Genomic DNA, 19,874 nt, shown 5'->3' with positions numbered 1-19,874 from the left:
TTTATTCAGTTTGAATAGTGCTGCTGAAACCAGTTCTACCCAACAGGTGGTTTCATTGGAGAGCATCTGAAATTAAAATGTCAATTTATTGTTAATTGTTGTTACAACACTTAAATGAGAGATGTGTGGTTTGGAGGCTTTACAAAGGAATACCACACGAGGGCTGTTAATTGTTCAAGGGAATCCATCCAAGCTTTTCCTTCAGAGCTCAAAGAAGCATGATGACATACGGGGTTTAAGTGATGGAGTGTTGTTTGGGCTGCATGAATCTCTTCATAGGCCAGGACAGTTATAGAGACTGACTGCACAATAATACTGCAGCTGGAAAATGAAAGACAACATTTCTGTACGGTGCAGTGTTTGAGCCCCTCGTTGAACATGAATCTCAAATGAACGTTTTTCACACGCTATTAAAAAAAATATTTATAAGATCCATTTATTTTATTTGCACAGGATGTAAAGGTTTTCAAAAAGATTATTTTAAGATCCTTTCTGCATTTATGCTGATTTTGAGCTGCCAAAGAGAGATTGAGGGGATTAAGATAAATCAGGGCCTGCAGGCTCTTTCTAGCATATATTATTGTATCATCAGTTAAAAAGAAGGTTGAACATAAAGTGTTGGTTTGGAATAACAATGTCATTATTATTAGATTAAATAACTGGATCAAGAACAGATCTCTGTGGTGCCTCAAAATGTTTAAAGAGCAGAACTGACTCAGAGTTGTAACACTTGCTAATTCCACACATGAGGGATATGATAGGAGACCTTTGATCTTTGATCTGCTCTTTTTCCTGGTCACGCTTTCATGTTAGTTAGATGCAAAGATGTAACATGTGATTTATTAATTGTAATATCTTTACAGAGGGCTGATGCAGGGGAAAAGAATGTGCCTGTCAGTGTTTTAAATAAAACATCTGTTACCAAATGTTTATTTCGGTTGCAAATTCTAAATATTTATTAATTAATGAATTAATTTACTTATTAGATAAGCAAATGTAGCCTAAAGCAGAGCTGAATATTAGTGTGGTTCCCTGTAAATACACTTAAAAATGCCCTCGTATACTCAGGGTTTCTATTCCACTTTTATTTTAGTGAGTTTAAATAACAATAGGTAATAACAATTAACACCAAACATCTTTTTTGCTTATTTCTAATTATTAAAACGTAAATTAAGAATTAGTGGACCAGTAGGGGTCATGAACACGAGAGAATGATATTCTGCAAGTAATGCATGACAGAGAAAGAAAGCACACTTAGCTAATGAAATCATCTTTAATGAATCTGGCACAAACTGAGCGAACCCTTTGAAAAGACACGAGACTTACATATGCATTAAGTTTAAATGTGGCAAGATATCATCAGCTACAACATACAGCAGTGCAGTTCATCAGATCGACGGGAGTGAAGTTAGCGATTTTTAAAAGCATTTATTTCAGCTCATTGTAACAGGTGTTTGGACCGTGTCGGTCAAAGTGCATCATCTCAGTGTCCTGTTGGTCAACAACGCATGGCTGAATAAGACGTTATAACTGAAATGGAGTTTGGTTTCTTTTCTTTTTTTGTCTTCAGTAAGAGTCCGATTTAAATTCTTCTTCCATGTCTGTAAAACAGAAAGAAAACAGCAAAAACAAATATTAGAATGAACATTTAGATTTGATTATAATCAAGCTTGAAAATCACTTTTTAAATGGCAGATTCAAACATGATAACAGAGCCGCTTCTCTATCTAAAGAGTTATGCAAAGCAAACATTATATACAAATAGACGTGGCTGTAGCCGGACATTTACCTCCTCCTAAACTCCTTCTGCCCATGAGTCCAACAAACATCTCCCCTTTATTTCCTGTAAAAACAAACCAACACACAGAGAAAGAGGAACACAAAGATTTTTAGGCTCGCTACCAAAATAAAACAATAAAGAAAAGTTGAACTCTAATCTGTCTTACTCACTTTTCCTGCCCAGTCTCACAGCGTGGGATACACCTGTAACAAGCAAGAGATAAAGAAGTCTCGGGTATTACAGGAAGCAAAAAGGACTGTGGAGCACATCATCAACTCTAAACCATGCAGTACAATTATGAGCTGGTTTATTTGCTCACCTGAGCTTCTTCCCATCAGACCGTGGAACTGCTGCGCTTTGGACCGCTTGATGAGATCTGCCAGACGAATGGTTAATCCTCTCTCCACTGGGTAACCCTGCTTACACACACACACACACACACACACACACACACACACACACACACACACACACACACACACACACACACACACACACACACGTACATATAGTACAATAAGTTATTGCTGATATAAATACTAGGATCTAGTCAGATTGTGGAAATAAGCAGAAATGGGAGTATTAAGCTCTGCATACACTCGTTCTTTGTGTCTCATAAAAGTCTGTTACAAAATTCTTCACCAGCATCTGGACTAAAGGTCACCACATACTATAGATATACCACACCAAACACACAAAACACTATTTGTAGTCGTGGAGACTTCATAACCCTGTAACACATCTACTTCTCAGACTTCTAAAATGTTTCCGAATGACACATCTTAGCTGTAAGAATTACTCGTGAACATGGCTTTGAAATGCTTTGCCACAGAAGCAGAGACATTAGCTGAGACTCCAGCTGTTAAATATGGTAATAAACACGCCATCTGTGCCTGCTAGGCCTTCATTTCTACGCGTCAAATCGCAAATAAACCACCGCAGATTTTCTTATTTCGGAGGCATGTGATTCAGCGGATCTGCAGATGTGTCCCAGAAAATTGCACACACAACAACAGAAGACTGAGGCTCGCCACACTCACGTAGATATAAAGCACAGCATCACGCGTGAATTTATTTCCAAAAGTCTAAAGTTTGCAGTCAGCACGAACACGTCTCTGCCCTGGACGAGTTCTCCTCGCTTTCAACTATTCCAGCGGTGACGCTCACACGGTGACCCCTTACGCGTCTGACGTCACTGAACACACTTCACTGTCTGTACTTCAGTTTTTGGCTTTAAGTGAAATGTATGAATAAAGGAAATTAGCATGTTTACGAGGAGATAGACCAGGTCAGATAGACCAGGTGTGTGTGTGTGTGTGTGTGTGTGTGTGTGTGTGTGTGTGTGTGTGTGTGTGTGTGTGTGTGTGTGTGTGTGTGTGTGTGTGAAGCACTGAATTGCTCGGTTAGAGTGGAAAAGCGTGAACGAGCCCATTTACCATCTAATTACCAGTTTGGCGGACACGCTCGGTTGTCATGTTCACATTTCTCTGAGGATTTGTAGCTGCAGGCACATTCGACAGAGAACTATTACCAGAACTATTTTTTAATATCGGCTGCTGATGATTTTAGATGATTGGCTCTAACAAATAAGGCGATGATCCTCCAGCCTCTGTTGGACTTTCGGTCTCTGTCTGTGGTGCTGAAAAGCAAGTTAGTCAAAGAAACTGCAGAAGAAGAGAAAGAGAGAGAAGTTTGTTTTGTAATATTTATACAGCTTAAACAAATTTAGACTTGATTCTGATAAGAAAATATCTTTTTCTCTACAAAGCTCCGTAATATGGGGATGCAACCCTCAAATCTGCGTCTCTCTTCCTCTCCCTTTTCTTTTCTTTGAGGGGTCGGGGTGGGGTTGTACCTGCCAGTCCTCCACCGTCCACATTTCTCCGTCGTTTTCTTCCCCGGAGAGCGGAGTCCCCAGCGCGCTGCAAACCTGCACCAGCACGACCACCAGCATCACTACTACAAACTTCAGCGTCTCCATGGCTACCTAAGGATGCCAAAGTAATAACAACAATAATAAAATATAGAAGTGGCTGCAAATAGTCAAGAAGAGTCTCCCTGATTCGGACGCATACAGGAGCCAACAGAATTCAACCCGTCCACGCGTGGTTATGTTTCTGCACTTTGTGCTCTGGTCTTGAGGCGAGGTCCGTGCTTGCTCTTATAAACGCCCTGTGCTCGCTCCTCCCCGCTTCCTCCAGCAGCCTCGTATTAAACCGAACACATCCTGCGGGCCAGATTTTTTCCCACCCCTCTGTCTGACTCATGAGCTGTTGACTGTGAGTAAACTTCATCTAATCTAAAACCAACTGACCCAAACTGTGAAGGATGGGTGTGCTGATTGGTTAGCTTCTGTTTCATTTACCCCACACGTTTATGGTAAAATGTGGCAAAGCCATGTATGACACAGTGTGCCTTTGAAATGTCAGCTCGATGAACCCAAAGGAAGAAAAATGGTGCGAGCGTACACTGTAATCCCTAACAGTTGTCCTAGCTCATAACTAATAAGCTCATAACACTCAAATGTCGTTTTGTAGTTGAGCAAACTATAAAGTAGTGAGCTCTGTTGGCTTTTATGCAGCTTTAATTGAATAGGGCTCAATATTTTTTAGCTAATTTTTTTGGAAAGCTCAAAAAGTTTAAGAAGCTTAGTTTAGTGACGTTCTGGTGGGTGGAGTCTTGTCGCTCCCTCAGGAAAGCTGAGTCAGCCATCTTGAATTTACCTTGATGCGGGGAAGATTTGGCCAGCCCGTGTGGATTAAGAGTCCCCAACTTCAACCCACCACCTTATTTTTTTTCATCAACTGCCCTAAATTTGGTAAGTCTAACGTGTTTTTGTTTTGTTTAAATTTAATTTCGATAAACATTCTTTTTTTATTTTTTACTGGAAATATATTCGTACTTTGTGCACAGTGAATGTTTGTTATAAATGAATTCGAATCCAAGTAATTGTAATTTTAGAAGTTTTCTAATGTGACAAATACGTAATGTTATTTCAAATTAGAATGGTGTAACGTTTTGGCGGTTTTCCGTGGGGGACAACATTTCCCATAATGCATTGTATTCTTGCCCGGGAAGTTGACGGTTGGCAGTTCTAGCTCCATGCGTTTGAACTTTCTACTAAAACTTTCTACTGTCCGTTTCTACCGGTTGTCGTATTCGCCGGTAATGCACGTGCGTATTGTGAGTATACTTATTTCAATAAGTGTCCGTGTTACACAGTCAGTAGTTTACGCTGTTGAGCTGTGTGTGTGTGCTAGCATGAAGCGAACAATAATAAACAACGTGAGTGTGTTATCATTATGGTAATTAGACACATGTTTGTATTTTTTTCGTAGTCTCAAATGTGTGGTTGTGAGATAATCTCGAAATCATTTTAACAGTTTAGAGGGGTATTCCACTAAGCGAGCTCTACAAGTCAAGGCTTGCGGAAAAATGCATCGCCTGATTCAGCCTAACATTACACACTGGTCGAACTCGGTGCTACGAACGACGTTCAGCTAAATTGTTCACGCTAATTCGACAAGGCTCAACCAGCCAGACTGAGGTGCCTCCTTGACACCTTTAAGCCAAACCCTATCGATCTTTGCTAGATAAATTGAAATGAAATGAAAATAAAGAGCCGCGTTCTGCTCCCAGGCTAAGAAAGAATCATTGATGCAGACTGTGCGGATCACAAATACTCCCTAACCTGTAAGGCAGGGGTGTCCAAACTTTTTTCACTGAGGGCCACTTACTAGAAATTAGGTAAATAACCTTAACTTTAGTGTATTAAAGATCACAAAATCACCTAAAAGTGGTCGAATATGTTATATTGTTGAATATAATTAAAGACAAAACTGCCTTCATCACAGCTTTCCATAATTGGATCTTTATTGATTCATTCAGAAAAAGCTTTGGTAGCTTATTTTCAGAACAGCAGCCTCAGATTTCTTCTTAGACAGAAGATTTACAGCACAGAGAAAAAACAATAAAGGGGAAAATAGGACGGGTAAATTTCAAGTTTGTTATTTAAGTTATTAAGCTTAGCAACACACCTATCAACATTAGTTTGAAATGGTTAACATTTACAGACTGAACTGGACTTAATAACAGGAGTGCATATAATCTTAGTAAATTATTGTGGTGAGTATCAGCTGCGCTGGGTATGTAAATCGGGCCATCCAGCTGCGATGCTGATTCGACGTCACTCGTGCCAAAAATCCGGACAAATGTCACTTGATCAAGGAGCAGATCTGCATCAGATGAGATCAGCTGACTACGTGTGTGTGTTGTGCAAAAAATGTTTTTGAACATTAATAAGTCGTCTTTGTGCACATATTGTTTACAGATATCAGACTGCAAAGAGTGCTACAGAGTCAACATTTCACCAGTTGTCAGTGGGTGAGTTTTATAATTTGTCCTAATTTAAATAAAAAATAAATACAAAGAAATTAGAGAATTTTGCCCTGAATTAAAAATTCAAAATTTTTAGATTTTTTTGGGTTACCCTTCTAGATTGACAAGTTTAGCCCATTACACAAAAAGTTTGGACACCCCTGATCTATAACAATGACAATCAGAACATGGCTATCCAACACTTTGTTTTTACTCTGCATTTGTGTAAATACTATTCTGATAGATATTGTATGTTCATCTAGGAACAGCATGATGTAAATACAAGACGGGCCCTCGTCCTTCGTGCACTTCCTGTGTACCTGCGTGAAGATGCCTCCACGTTATTCAGGACTTGTGATGTAAGTGTACTGGCCTCAGCATCAACCCCTTTGCCTAGCTGTTCAGTCAAACATATGACATCACTCAGAACTCAAGGAGAACCAGGGTGTATATCAGGAAGGAGGTTCAACACAGTCCTCATCTGACTTGTTTTCTCCCATATATCAACTATTGTTGAATAAGATTGCAAGAAGATTGTTACGCATAAACCAGAAAACATGAAAATAGTTGAAAGATTATTAAACAAAGACAAATCCACAGATAAAAACTATCTCCCTTTTAAAATTCAAGTGTTCTATTTTTTTGGAGGTGCCATGTTGTGGTCAGAGAAATGTTTGGTAAATAACAAAAACAAATATCTTGGCATATATTTATTATTGAAAACATTTATTTAAACATATGTTTTGAAACCAAACCCAAATTAAGGTTATTGTAATGCATCATGATGTATCGCAATATCAAATTAAATCGTTGACATTATAATCCTAAAAGAAACGTGCGACTTATGAAGATTCACAGCTCTAATCAATAGCATGATTTGTGTCCTTGAGGGGCTGAACTCATTCTTGTATTTTTTTTGTTTTGCAGTCAGCAGATGGTCCAGACCTCACTGACACTCCTGTGGCTCTGCTGACAGTTGTCACGGATGACACTACTGATTCGGCCCTCTTCAGTCCCGAAAGCATCTGCATTGTCGTTGAGGATGAAATACTTGTGAATGGTCCCACAAATCTGGCTGAGTCATTTCTCCTGTTCTTTGGGTACATCTATGCACTAGACCTACAATACTCAAAGAAACCTGAGCTTACATTCACATTTATCCAGAAGGTTGTGATGTGCCTTGAGGACAACAAACCACTGAAAGGGAGTCTACTGATGCTGAAGAATGATTTGTTCAATGAGTGAATCACTCAGAATGGACTACTTGTTGAGCTGAGTATTGAGGAAGCTTTTTTTGTTTGTTTTTTTCCTAATCATTTGCCTCTTCTACCTCACATTTAAGATGAATGACTGTTCAGTTCATGCACTATTCATGTTTAATGTTCTATTGCCTAATACGTAAATGCACTGCCTTGATGTTTGTTCCCTATAAGTACAGCAGTGGAAACAGTACTGTTTGTTTTCATGTATTTTTAAAAAAGAAAGTGAGCTGCAGCTGTTAAGGTACAGTAAGTGTTAAATGCCTCAATGTTCTAATAGCTGCAATTGCTGTTAATACTGAAAATGTTATTGAATTTTAGAATTGAGATGGAGACCCTTGGAGTCTTCTCTTGTTTTATTTATGAGGCACTTTTTTATGAGTGAGCTCTGTTGTTTGTGCCTTTTTAAAAGCACATTGTGTTTAATAAAAAGTTGTTAAATTGTTAGTATGTGTAATTTCATGTTTTCTAACACTTTTAGCTGATTATAATTTACTGGGCAGTTTAGAATTATTTGTAAGTGTATTTCACACCGTATTTTAAAAATATTGAAGATTTTAAGGGTTATTTCCCATATTATAAGTTAGAAAATATGAAAAAGTTTGAGTTTATTTCCCACATCGTATGAGTTGCAATATCTAAAATATTTTGAGTGTATTTCCCACCTTAATTAAGTTGAAAAATATTGAACATTTTGAGTTTACTACTCCCTAATTATAAGTTGAGGAATATCAACATTTATGAGTTAACATTGAGGTAATTTAAGGCAACTGCAACTATAATTTTTATTTTAGTTAAACTTAAAACTTTTGAAAACACAACTAAAAAATTGTTGTGTAATCTGTTACACAACAATTTTTGAGTTCTGTGAACTTATTAGGTTTTACAGTGTAGGAAAAGACAGGATGTGTCTTTATTTTACAGGCTGAGCACAAGACGCCAAACCAAATCACAACTCCAACTGACACGGTTATATTTCCCTGAACCAGATCATAATCGTGTTTTGTGACCTCTTTATGGTTCGTGTCGCCTTGTCCCAGTGCAATTTGATTTTCGGGGCTAGATGTATTCATGGTTTGTTTGTGTGACTCTGCGGGTGAGTGCCACAGTATTATGATGGGTTTATAATCATGATCAGTGCAGCTTCTGACGAGAATCCATCCTTTGACTTGATCTGTGACAAACACACAATTGTGCATCAGCCCCACATGTGGGTTTGGACCCACCCGCTGGGTAAAACTCAACTGGTTCTGCTCTGAATGTCCTATGACTTCAATTTTCTTTCATTTTCAATACAGGATTCTTCAGCTCACCAGAACTCTTTGAAAAAACGCTGTTAACACCAACAAATTATTCTGCTATTAGTATCCATTTGATCAATCAGTCTCCACCTCTATGTGTTTTAATGAGTGGCACAAGTAGCTACACCCACGCAAACAATTTTGCACATATTTATTTATTTATTTATTTATTTATTTATTTATGTGGCATAACTGATTCATCTCTCAGCAACAGTTAAGGAGCGCTCACTTCCTTTTGGGGAAAATAGCTTTACACAAGCTCTTCATTCAAGACTCAGTGAGGAGAGTGAAAGATGGAGCAAAATTGGAGTTTTCTTTTGGGACAGGAGTTAAGCACACCGGGCAGATTTCATACTTGAGACACATGACCAGAAGTGTTTACATGTGAGGGATCTGAAAGACTTCTCCCAGGAACCTGTGAGTATCAGACATTTCATTTCCTGAATTTTGGTCAATTTTGATGCATCGATTTGTATCAACATTTGAAGGAAATGTTTTTATTTACTATAAAGAAAGCACAAAATTCAGTCAGCCACGTCACTAGGTACACCTTACTAGTACCGGGTTGGACTCCCTGATTCAATAAGGGGCTGAAAAGAGATTTTGGTCCATACATGACAGCATCACCCAGTTTCTGACATTTGTTAGCTGCACATCCATAATGTGAATATCCTGCTTCGCCACATCACAAAGGTGCTCTATTGGATTGAGATCTGCTGAGAGTGGAGGTTATTTGAGTGCAGTGAACTCATTGCCATGTTTGTGAAACCAGCGTGAGATGATTTGAGCTTTGTGACATGCTCCTGACATATCCTGCTTGAAACAGCCATCAGAGGATGAGTACAGTATGGTCATACAGGGTGGACAAGGTCAGGAGCGATCCTGAGGTAGACTGTAGTGTTTAAATGATGCTTAGTTGGTACTAAAGGGCAAAAAATTGCAGCAAGAAAACATTCCCCACACCAGTACACCACCTGCAGCAGAGCCACTGGCACAAGGCAGGATGGTGCCATGTTTTCATGCTGTTTACACCAAATTCTGATGCTGACACCAAAATGCTGCAGCAGAAATTGAGACTCATCCGAGCAGGTAATGGTTTTCCAATCTTCCATGGTCACGTTTTGGTAAGCCAGTGTGAATTGCTTCCTGTTTTTAGCTGACAGGTGTAGCCCTGATGTGGTCTTCTGCTGGTGTAGCTCTTACTTATCTTACTTAAAGCATTTTTTTACCATTCTGATGCTCAATTTGGAAATTAGCAACATGTCTATGCAACTAAATTCACAAAGAAACACTACTGCTTTAAATCTGCAGCTTATCCTACACCACATAGCCGATGCTATGGCCACCATTCAACACTGCATTAGTCTATAAGTTTTTCGTCTAATAGCAGGTGCTGCTCTATACAGCTCTACAGCCTCAGGAAGCTGTGTGTAGCTTTGATGATTTCTGATGTAGCGATTGCTGTTCTTATGAGCAGCTTTCAGGTAAAAGCTGTGAAAAGGTGAAGATTGCAACGAATTAGCAATTAGCATAGTAGCCAAAGCCTTTCTGGCCATTTTGGAGGAGCGTTAGTGCAGTTTTATTCACTCTTTGAGCTCCGATTCTGGTCTCAACCAACTAACAAACCCACATACTTTGTCTGTCTGATGCTCAATATGCTGTGTGCATTGATGTAACTTGACCTTCATCTTCCTCAAGATGTAGCTGCATGTTGCAGCATGTGTTCAAAGTGATGCAGAGCTCAGCAGCTGTGAGTTTTTTCTGTCTGTCTGTTGATTAGTGCACCATCTGTAACAGGCTTGAACTATATCTAGCTTGGCTGTTAGTCTTAATGCAGTAGCTTGTTTTCTACCAGTGTCAACATTTTTCCCATTGTTGTAGCTGACATTCATGCATGGACTCAACCTGTTCAATCTGTGCTTCAAAATAATTCTTTCAGATTTAACAACTTCCAACGAGGATTTGGGTTCTTGGTGTTTGAGTTTGTCTTTTATTGTTCTTGAAGTTTGTTATGTTTTGGGATTCCTGGTTTTTTTTTTGCTTTATTCATTATGCTAGTTTTAGTTCCTGCTTTGATTTCACGTGTTTCATCATTTCTTCCACCCTCACCATCTCCCTCTCTGTCTTGTTTCAGTGATATTTCTTTTGCCTTCCTGTGATCCCTTGTCTCCGTCACCATGTTGAGTTGAATATTGATTTATTGATTAGCATCTCAGTGAATACAGAATAAAGATCTACCACAAAGCGAGAAAGCACGAGACAAAGCTGATCAAAAGGTATTGGCTGAATCATGTGCTTATTACGCTTTAACAAAAGATCTTCTAGCATGCAGCTCATATACACAGGGCTCGAAGCAAAGAGTAAAACAAAGCAAACAAACAAAACAAAATAAAAAACCTTTCCACCTTAGATAAGTAAATCGATTAAATTAAATTTCATTAAAATAATCAAAGCAAAACAACCAAGAGTTTCAGTATTATTATTTTTGCTCTTTTCATTCTTGATTTATATATTTTTCTAATAATCTATTTTTAAACATGTTTGTAAACAAGTGAAATGAACTCCACCTTTTTAAATCCCTGTCATAACTATTGCACAGGTTTCCTCCTCTAACAGAAGCACGTCTCTGCTTTATGTTCGTCCTCATCTTGTTCTTTTTAAAGAAATCTGTTGCCCTTATGTCATATTGACTCTCTCTGACTGCAGCAAAGCCAGTTGTTTTGTGCTTTATAATTATCTGTGCCATTTTATATTCAGCTAAATCATAAAATTTCAGGGTATTCAGATTAATAAACAAAACATTAGTTGGTTCTATATAGTTTGATTGGTTTATAATTCTTATAGCTCTTTTTTGTAACTCCAAAATGGGAAGAGTATTTGTTTTATATGCATTAGCCCGTATCTATAGACAGTAAGTCATATATGGAAGCACAGAGAACAATAGTGTGTGTAATGATTTCTTGTTCAGGACATGTTTGTTTTGTAGAGAAAATCAATGGTTTTTGACATTTTTGTTTTCACATGGTTTATTCTTTCAATTTCAATTCCAGCAACCCTGATTTTAGATAAATCTTTCATTTGTCTGGTACCAAAATTAATACATTTTGTTTTGTTTGTATTTAATGATAACTTATTTACATCAAACCAGTGTTTTAAATATATTTAACTCCTTTTCCGCTGTAGTCAGAAGCTGTTCCTGGTTTTTACCTGAGCAACACAGAGTGGTGTCATCAGCGAACAATACACATTTTAACAGTTTGGGAACACTACATATGTCATTTATATATAACATGAATAATTTAGGGCCCAGCACAGAGCCCTGAGGAACACCACAAGTTACCTTCAGCTGATTAGATTTTACATTATTGGTTTCTGTCATCCAGGTAACTTTTCATCCACTTGTCTGCTATCCCTCTAAGACCATATCTCTCTAGTTTATTCATTAATATAGATCATTTGTATCAAACACCTGTTTTAAGTCTATAAAAACACCAACAGTATATTCTTTATTATCTATTGCAGTAGATATCCCTTCTACAAGTTCCATCACTGCCACTGAAGTGGGCCTTTTTACCATGTTGGTTATCACTTAGGAGATTATGCTTCTCAATATATTTATCAAGTCTATTAACAAATAACTTTTCTAAAATTTTTGAGAACTGTGGGAGTAGTGATATTGGTCTGTAATTGTTTACTGTCTGTCTTTCGTATTAGTCTTTTGATTGCTTCCCATTTTAGTTTTTGCCCGTCTTTGTCATTGTCAGCATCGCTCTAATGGTCTTTACAGATGTTAACTGTTTTCACTTGACCTCACCAGCCTTCCACAGTCCCATAATCCTCACATGTAGCCCTGTTATTCTGTAGGATTTATCTTCCTCAAACCTTATACGGCACTGAACAGCACAGCACACCAGTATAAATGCAAACTACAACAGGGATTCAGAGCAGTGCTATAAACTCCACTCGACTCCTTTGGGCTCCACCTCTGTGTGTGTGTGTGTGTGTGTGTGTGTGTGGGGGGGGGGGGGGGGGGGGTGTTGGGAAATAACCTGCTTAAGTGTGAAAGCAGCAACTATTCAGCTGAGTGATAAATTCACTTGTTTTAATTTATAAACCACTTAACTTTAATAGCTTGTGTGTTTCAGCAGGGTTACTGTTATTGCTCATGTTCAAAGTTGTTGTGCATGTTCACTTTTTTAATTTTTGTCTCTGCTTCTCATAGTTCTGTTGCACAATCATGTTGTCTTAATGTTTCAGTCTAAGCCCATGGCTCTCTATAATAACAAATGAAAATACCAAAGCTCCAAACATTTTAATGTTTTTAATACCTGTTTCTTCTCACGTCTCCTTTCCAGCCAGTCATGCGTGTTCAATTAAATTTATTTATTTATTTTTACATAGCACCAAATCAAGCATAAATAATCTGAGAGCATCCAGAAATCAGAAAGGACCCTCTGATGGAACTGATGAAAGAGTTTGCAGTTTTAAAACAAAGACAAAGACAGAGGAAAGGAAGCATAAGGAAATGCAGTTCAGAGACGCCTGCAGCAAAAGAGAGAGTGAAAGAGAGGTTTGTATAATTCATGCCCTAAACTCCTGACTTTAAGTAGTTTGATTACATGTAAATCTTATAATGTAATTTTGTTACATAAGTACTTAAAATCTTAAATTGAATGGGATCTGTTTAAATGAAGTGTCCTCAGTTGGGAAACATTCAGTTTCATTTTATTATTATTATTATTAATGGAGTGTGCACGATGCATCTTTGGATGCGCTGGGACGCATTTTCAGTGATGTAACATGGGGTCATCTGGTGTTTCGGGTCTTTCAACATCAGACACTATCATCCAGGCACCCAGCTAAGGTTGAGCAGACCCCAGCCTGCGTCCCAGCGACAGCCACCCACGGATCAGCCCTCTTCATCCACAGCCACCTTGGGGCCTTCTCTGCGGTTTCACCCTCTTCCTAGCCACTCCTGTTAGGCCCAGTTGGTTTAGGACTTTGCGGAGTGAGCATCATGCGAAGCCTTTAGAGCCCACCTCTATTGGCTCATAGTACATCTTCAAGCCGCCTTCCCGGCACTTCTTTACTTCTTTCATTTCCCTCTTCCTCTTCCCAGGACGTGGCGAGATCGAGGACAATAAGCTGTTTTGTTGCCTTTGAGACATAAACATGTCTGGTTGAAGTGATGTTTCAGTGATGTGCTGAGAGAACATCAACTGCATCCTTAGGTCATCCTGCAGCTGCCAGTCCGAGGCTGTATAGAGGAGACCTGACCTTATTCTTTGCTACCGACAGGGCTCTTCTCCAGCTTTGACAAGGGCGAGTCTTGTCTTTGGGCCAAGATGGAGTTTGCCATGGCGTTGCCTACTACTTTCTGGAACCGCCTTCAGCATCTGGTCATGGCAGCTATTCACCCCTTCCAAATCATAGCTGACATGCTGGGCTTGGTAATAGTGATGTGTAGGTCGCAAACGAAATGGCTCTTTGAAGTGAACGACGCACTACGTGCTTTGTAGGGGCCACCGTAAATATACTTTTATTTATTCACTCCACATAAAACGTAATAAATAAATGTTAAAATACAAAAAACAACAATTTACATTTCAACTTTTAACTATTTAAATTTTCAGCTTTTTCCTTTTAAACAAATTTAAGTGAAACAACACAAAACACTGCAAACCACAACACAATCAAATATAAATTAAAATATGAAAACAAAAGAGAAGATGCACATTCTCTGTCATGTAGGCCTGGGATGATATTTTGGGAGAGTGTTTTCCTGCTTGGAATTGCATACATAGGATTCCCTGCATGAATAAACTTGCAGAAAGAAAGAAAGAAAGTAATTCTCCTCTCCAGGGACTCCACAGTAGGACAGAGTGCAGGCCTTGAATCTACCTGACTTGTCAACCTTAGTGAGCGTTTGTTGGACTTCTGGATGGCAGTCAAGCCTTTCAGAGATGTCAGAGGACCAACAGGAGCTTAATGGAGTCTAATGTTACTGCGATTGTGTTCGTTTGTGCATTTGTGTTCAAATAAATACATTTACTCAACCTGAACCATTGTTTTTAAATCACAGGCCAGAAGAACGCTTACATTAGTCTTCTGCCACACGTGAACTTAAATCTATGTAATGTTGTATTAACTGAATAAAATGGGGATGGTTAGACACGAAGTAGCGACTAGAGCCGCATTACTTTCTGTTTTATAGAGAACTGCAGGTCTGACAGGGTTTTTTTAAACACCCTGAGGGTAAAAAGAAAATAATCCTAAAGGAGAAAAACTACAGAAAGAAGCGAAACAGCTTTCTTCCTGGAGATGTGTGTCCACTTAATTTGAACCCTTCCTCACATTTCTCATATGATAACCTGCAGGGTATTGAACGTGGGGATACAAGGGAACCATTAAGTAGCACCTTCCAGAATCAAAGAAAATTGCCATGGTCCCTCAGTCCTCCTGTGCTGGCTCACCATTTTCTATCCTTCTGTTGTTTTGTGTGAGTGAGCTGACCTCAGCGTTGTGTTTCAGGAGCGGGACGTGTCCTGGGTTAACACCATTCAGTTCCTCTCACCTGCAGGTAATGAGCTCACCCATTTGCAATCAGCTGCTACTTAAGATCGTCTTCAGGCTTTGCTGGATCATTGAACTGACCACAGTTAGTGAAGCAGGCTTTCTCGCTCAGTGTTTGCTGCTTGCTTTGTGTGTCTCTGTGCAGAAGGCCTTTGAGATCTTAGAGAGACAGAAAGAGGTCTCGATTCTGTGGAGCTAAGGTGTGGATTTTCTTGTTCTTTCTGGGCCTTGGACTTCACTGACTGGACACCTTTACCTTCACCATGTGAGCTGTGTTTGGGAAATAAACTGAAACTTTTCTCCAGACTGCTGCATTTGAGTCCAATGCATTTTGGGAGGCCTAATCGAATGTGGACCGAAACGCAGACACAGAGATGCAGGTGGATGTTTAACAAAGAGTGAGCCTTTATATTGGGCGGCAAAAAAACACCAAAAACAAAAGGCGACGGGAGACTGCGAAAAACTAACAAAAACCTAAACTGGGGAAAACTACGAACAAGTATAAAGAAAGTAAGAACATAAAACGTGAAAATCAGAGATGAGGGACAGAAAATGCAGAAGATCCAGCAACAAAAAGAGGAAGACAAAGGACTTAAATACACGAGGGAGTAACGAGGGAATGGGAAACAGGAGGGAAACACAGCAAGACTAATCTGACATAATGAGACAACGGGGAAGCAAAACTCAGCACACTGAAAACAGGATACGAGACTATCAAAGTAAAACAGGAAACAGAAATCAGGAGACGCAGACTTGAAAAGGCGACACGGCTGACAGTGGAGGCGAACATTGAGCACACGAACATAGACAAGAAAGCACAACTGACTCGACGTGACACGTGGAACACACGGGAGGTGCAAAACCCAAGATCTAAAAATCAATAAAGTCGAACCAGAAACGAACAGAAACCAAGAATACTGATCATCAAAAACCAGACTCAGGAACGGGACATTGTTACTGTGACGGCCTGATCACTGCTGATCCTGGACTGGACAAGTGGTGAAGAAGATGGATGGATTCACTCTTTACGTCACATTTCTATTCAGCCTTGTGTGCTTTGATTGATCCATGTCATCCATTAACAGTTACTGCATAGAAATTATTTCCCTGTTATTTCACTCATTCCTCCCAGAGGACGGACTCGGTTATGTTTCACTGCCGTATTTGACATTTTTGCTGACACTCCGTCTGTTGCCTGAGCAGGGATCAGCCTCACTAACTCTTAACCTTCATGATCACAAGGGAGGGTTTTTTGAGCTTCATTAAAAGACTCCCATCCTTCTGCTGTGCTGGGAGTGCTGGGAAATTAGTCTGGGGTTCCAAAGAAGTACACACAAGAAGAAGAAGAAGTAATCCTCAAACAGGTGATTGAAACACAGGCACACAACTGTACGCACATGTCAGACGAGTGTCTAAAAACTCTTTTCTTTTTTCCCTTTCTTTGAAACCATATCTTCTGGTTATTAGTTCATCATGTACGATAAATAGATAAACAGATATTTAAAGCGTTCAGTGAGCCTCTGGTTCTTCTGTCTTAAATGTTCTTTGTAATGTTGTAATGTGTGTTTCAGCTTATGGAAACACATCATCTAAAAATACATCTGTTCTAAGAATACTCATCAAACACCGTCAAAGCAAATTGTAAAAAGAAATGCATCCTGTTCCCAGAAACATCATAAAGCCAGTGTGTGCAGATGCTCATTTGGGAGAAATTGCACCTTCTCCCCAACGGGAGCAAAAACCACGATGGCCCCCATCACTGTGTTTTCTTCATCCACGCTCCAGTCCAGGCCGGAGCTGACCCTTAATCAGCTGCCTTCAAACTGTGTTACACTTGGACCAGTTGATCAGTCATTTATAGAGGGGTGTCTTTGCTCTAATGACAGTGGCACAAGCTTCTGCATCTCTCATTGTTTTGTGTTCTTTAAAAAAAGTACAATCGTGCAATCAGTCTCTTTTCAATCAGTGTCCATTATAAATGGAAGTGAGCATCATGCCTGATCCAGAAGAAAAAGACGACCTTTATGAACTGACAGCTAACCTGGCAGCTTTGTGCGTCTGTGCATTTTACAGCTGCTGTTAACATGCTAGCGTGATCACAGGGACAGTGCTAAGATGCTGATGCTGTTTAGCGTGCTGTGTAAGCCGTGAGACCAGTTTTCCCGTGATTCACTCGCGTACGTCAGTTTGAAGAGGAAAAAGAACTCCACGGGACTCCGATGTGAAAAGATGTAACAAAAAATTTATTCCACAGTTTTTGCATCTTACAGGAGTGGTCAGGTTTAACTTGTCCTCAACAAAATAACCTACTACGGTAGGAAAACCGTGTGGCTCTGTTCTACCCTGCTGCCCCGTATAGCTTATGCCGTGTTAACTCCTTTTCTCTCTCTCTCCCCCCTCCCGCACCGCATGCACTAATTTGCATACATCCGTGATGCCCGGATTTTACTATAAACACGAGTCTTTAAGGCACATGTATTCATGGTACTACGTAACCTAGTTCAACCATAAACATGCATCTATTTCCTAAAATTATTAATTACACAAACAAGCTTAACAACAGCGAAATATAAATACTAAAACATATGAACTATCTTAACTTGGCTCCCACATACCGGCCCCTAATTGTGACCCTATTACACAATTACCAAATTACACTTGTGGAGCCAAGGTACACAAACTTCAGTCTCTGCAGTTGATTACTTCAGTCCGATTCCTGCAGAAGGCAAATCTTCGTAATGGGCCTGTCCAGTACACTCGTCTTGGTTTTGATCCTAACCTGCCGCACCATTCCTGCCTTGTCTGAGATAGCATGGATTACTTTCCCTGTAATCCAAGAGTTGCGTGGGGCTGTATCGTCAACAATAAGCACAATGTCTCCAACCAAAAAGTTGCGAGATGGACGGGTCCACCTTTGCCTCTCTTGAAGTTGTGGTAAATATTCCCTTGCCCATCGTTTCCAGAATATTTCCGACATGTATTGCACTTGCCTCCATCTTCTTTTTGCGTAGAGATCTTGCCTGTCGAACAATCCGGGAGGAAGAGATGGTTTGTTCCTGAGCAGCAACAGGTGATTGGGAGTGAGTACTTCCAGATCATTTGGATCACTGGACGCTTTGGTTATTGGCCGACTGTTAATAATGGCCTCCGCCTCACACAGAAGTGTATGCAGGCTCTCTTCATCCAGTGTCTGCAGCCTCAAGGTAACGTTTAGGATTTTCTTCACTGACTTGATCAATCTCTCCCAGACCCCTCCATGATGGGGTCCTGAGGGAGGGTTGAACATCCACTGAATGCCTTGTTGTTTTAGGTGGTCTTCAATTTTGGACACATTCCATTCAGCAATGGCTCTTTTAAGTTCACGCTCTGCACCAATGAAGTTAGTTCCATTGTCAGAACGAAGGGTCTTTATCTGGCCTCGTCTGGCTATGAATCGACGGAGAGCATGGATGAAGGAATCTGTGTCCAGCGAGGCTGCCATCTCCAAGTGTATTGCACGAGTGGTTAGGCAGGTGAAAATGACTCCATACCTCTTCACCGTACTTCGACCACGTTTGATCTCGAACGGACCAAAGTAGTCCACTCCGCAGTTAGTAAATGGAGGGTCATCTGGCAGAACTCTGTCTCGGGGTAGGTCGGCCATTTGCTGCTGTCCTGCAACTCCATGCTCACGCCGACAGGCAATACACCTAGCGAGTATTTTTCGTACTGCAGAGTTGGCACCGGGTACCCAAAACTTTGTTCTCAACTTGGAGATAACATGATTGCGACCACTATGAGCCAAGTTCTCATGTATTTCTCTGAGGATAAGCTTCGTGACGTGAAGATCCTTGCTCAGGATTGCTGGCCGCTTAGCCTCCTCGGGTAGTGCTGCTCTGCTGAGTCGCCCTCCGACCCTAAGGATGCCTTGTTCAAGTACTGGACTCAGTTTGAAAAGACTACTAGTCCTCTTCACCCCCTGACCTTTAGAAAGTACGCTGATCTCCTTAGGAAATGTCTTTCTCTGACAGTAGCGAATGATTGCTTCTTCAGCCTTCGCAAGGTTCTCTACCGTTAGCTTGTTGGTGTCCCCTTGAAACAGGCTATCCTTGAAACCTTCCATATCCCTCTCGACTTCAGGTTGTGTTTTAACAGCACACAACTCCTTCCTTTTGCGACACAATTGTAGCAGAATGCTCTTGACTTTAAGCATCCATGCCACTGCCCTTTTAAGTTTAAACCAGGATGAGAAGTAGTGCAGGAACTCCAGCACTACATCTTCACATTCCTTGATTGTACTAGCACACACCAGGTTACCCTTTACCTCTGGGTCATCTGTAGTCAGGCCTTCAACTGGGTGCACCTCTTCTGGCCACTCTTCCATGGGTTTGGTGAGAAAATCCGGCCCCTGTAACCATGTGTGGGATTGCATGAAGCTCTCTGCTCGGAGCCCCCTTGATGCAAAGTCGGCAGGATTCAGTGAGGTGTTGATATACCTCCATTGCTCTGGACTGGAGCATTTCAAGATTGCATCCACACGGTTAGCAACAAAGGTACGGAATCTACTTGTTTGATTGCTGATATACTTGAGTACCGTGGTACTAT

At 40.2% G+C, this 19,874-nt stretch overlaps 2 protein-coding genes across 5 annotated transcripts; one reads left to right on the top strand and one right to left on the bottom strand.

Annotated features, from left to right (window-relative positions):
* Positions 1-1,259: 1,259 nt before the first annotated feature.
* On the bottom strand, positions 1,260-3,930 carry tac4 (tachykinin precursor 4). 2 transcript variants are annotated; one of them, XM_080905889.1, is made up of 5 exons: positions 3,636-3,930; positions 2,100-2,199; positions 1,951-1,983; positions 1,790-1,843; positions 1,260-1,601 (listed from the first exon to the last, which is right to left on the bottom strand). In XM_080905889.1, exons 1-5 carry the CDS (start codon positions 3,759-3,761, stop codon positions 1,567-1,569), a joined length of 348 nt encoding a protein of 115 aa, XP_080762015.1. In that variant the 5' UTR covers positions 3,762-3,930; the 3' UTR covers positions 1,260-1,566. The 2 variants fall into 2 exon arrangements, with proteins under 2 accessions (XP_080762015.1, XP_080762016.1); XM_080905890.1 differs by having other exon boundaries at positions 2,100-2,196; positions 3,636-3,925.
* A 540-nt stretch (positions 3,931-4,470) lies between these two features.
* LOC308411859 (uncharacterized protein) lies at positions 4,471-7,863 on the top strand. Of its 3 annotated transcripts, none has more exons than XM_080905896.1 (4): positions 4,471-4,598; positions 6,111-6,163; positions 6,421-6,516; positions 7,085-7,863. In XM_080905896.1, exons 1-4 carry the CDS (start codon positions 4,508-4,510, stop codon positions 7,400-7,402), a joined length of 558 nt encoding a protein of 185 aa, XP_080762022.1. In that variant the 5' UTR covers positions 4,471-4,507; the 3' UTR covers positions 7,403-7,863. The 3 variants fall into 3 exon arrangements, 1 of the variants encoding a protein (XP_080762022.1); XR_013974461.1 differs by lacking the exon at positions 4,471-4,598 and adding an exon at positions 4,824-4,963; XR_013974462.1 differs by lacking the exon at positions 4,471-4,598 and adding an exon at positions 4,858-4,954.
* The last annotated feature ends 12,011 nt before the right edge of the window (positions 7,864-19,874 follow it).

The sequence above is a fragment of the Rhamphochromis sp. 'chilingali' genome (assembly GCF_963969265.1).
Source record: "Rhamphochromis sp. 'chilingali' genome assembly, chromosome: 15".
NCBI classification, from domain to species: Eukaryota; Metazoa; Chordata; class Actinopteri; order Cichliformes; family Cichlidae; genus Rhamphochromis; species Rhamphochromis sp. 'chilingali'.
This window is presented reverse-complemented; position numbering and strand designations above follow the sequence as displayed.

Bases quoted from the DNA above. Each gene is read 5' to 3' on its own strand.
- tac4 (XM_080905889.1), bottom strand. From the start codon at position 3,761: ATGGAGACGCTGAAGTTTGTAGTAGTGATGCTGGTGGTCGTGCTGGTG. The intron at 1,984-2,099 runs GTGAGCAAATAA...TGCTTGTTACAG, and splicing joins TCTGATGGGAAGAAGCTCAG to GTGTATCCCACGCTGTGAGA. The intron at 1,602-1,789 runs GTAAATGTCCGG...TCTGTTTTACAG, and splicing joins CAGAAGGAGTTTAGGAGGAG to ACATGGAAGAAGAATTTAAA.
- LOC308411859 (XM_080905896.1), top strand. From the start codon at position 4,508: ATGCGGGGAAGATTTGGCCAGCCCGTGTGGATTAAGAGTCCCCAACTT. The intron at 6,164-6,420 runs GTGAGTTTTATA...ATGTTCATCTAG, and splicing joins ATTTCACCAGTTGTCAGTGG to GAACAGCATGATGTAAATAC. The intron at 6,517-7,084 runs GTAAGTGTACTG...TTTGTTTTGCAG, and splicing joins CGTTATTCAGGACTTGTGAT to TCAGCAGATGGTCCAGACCT.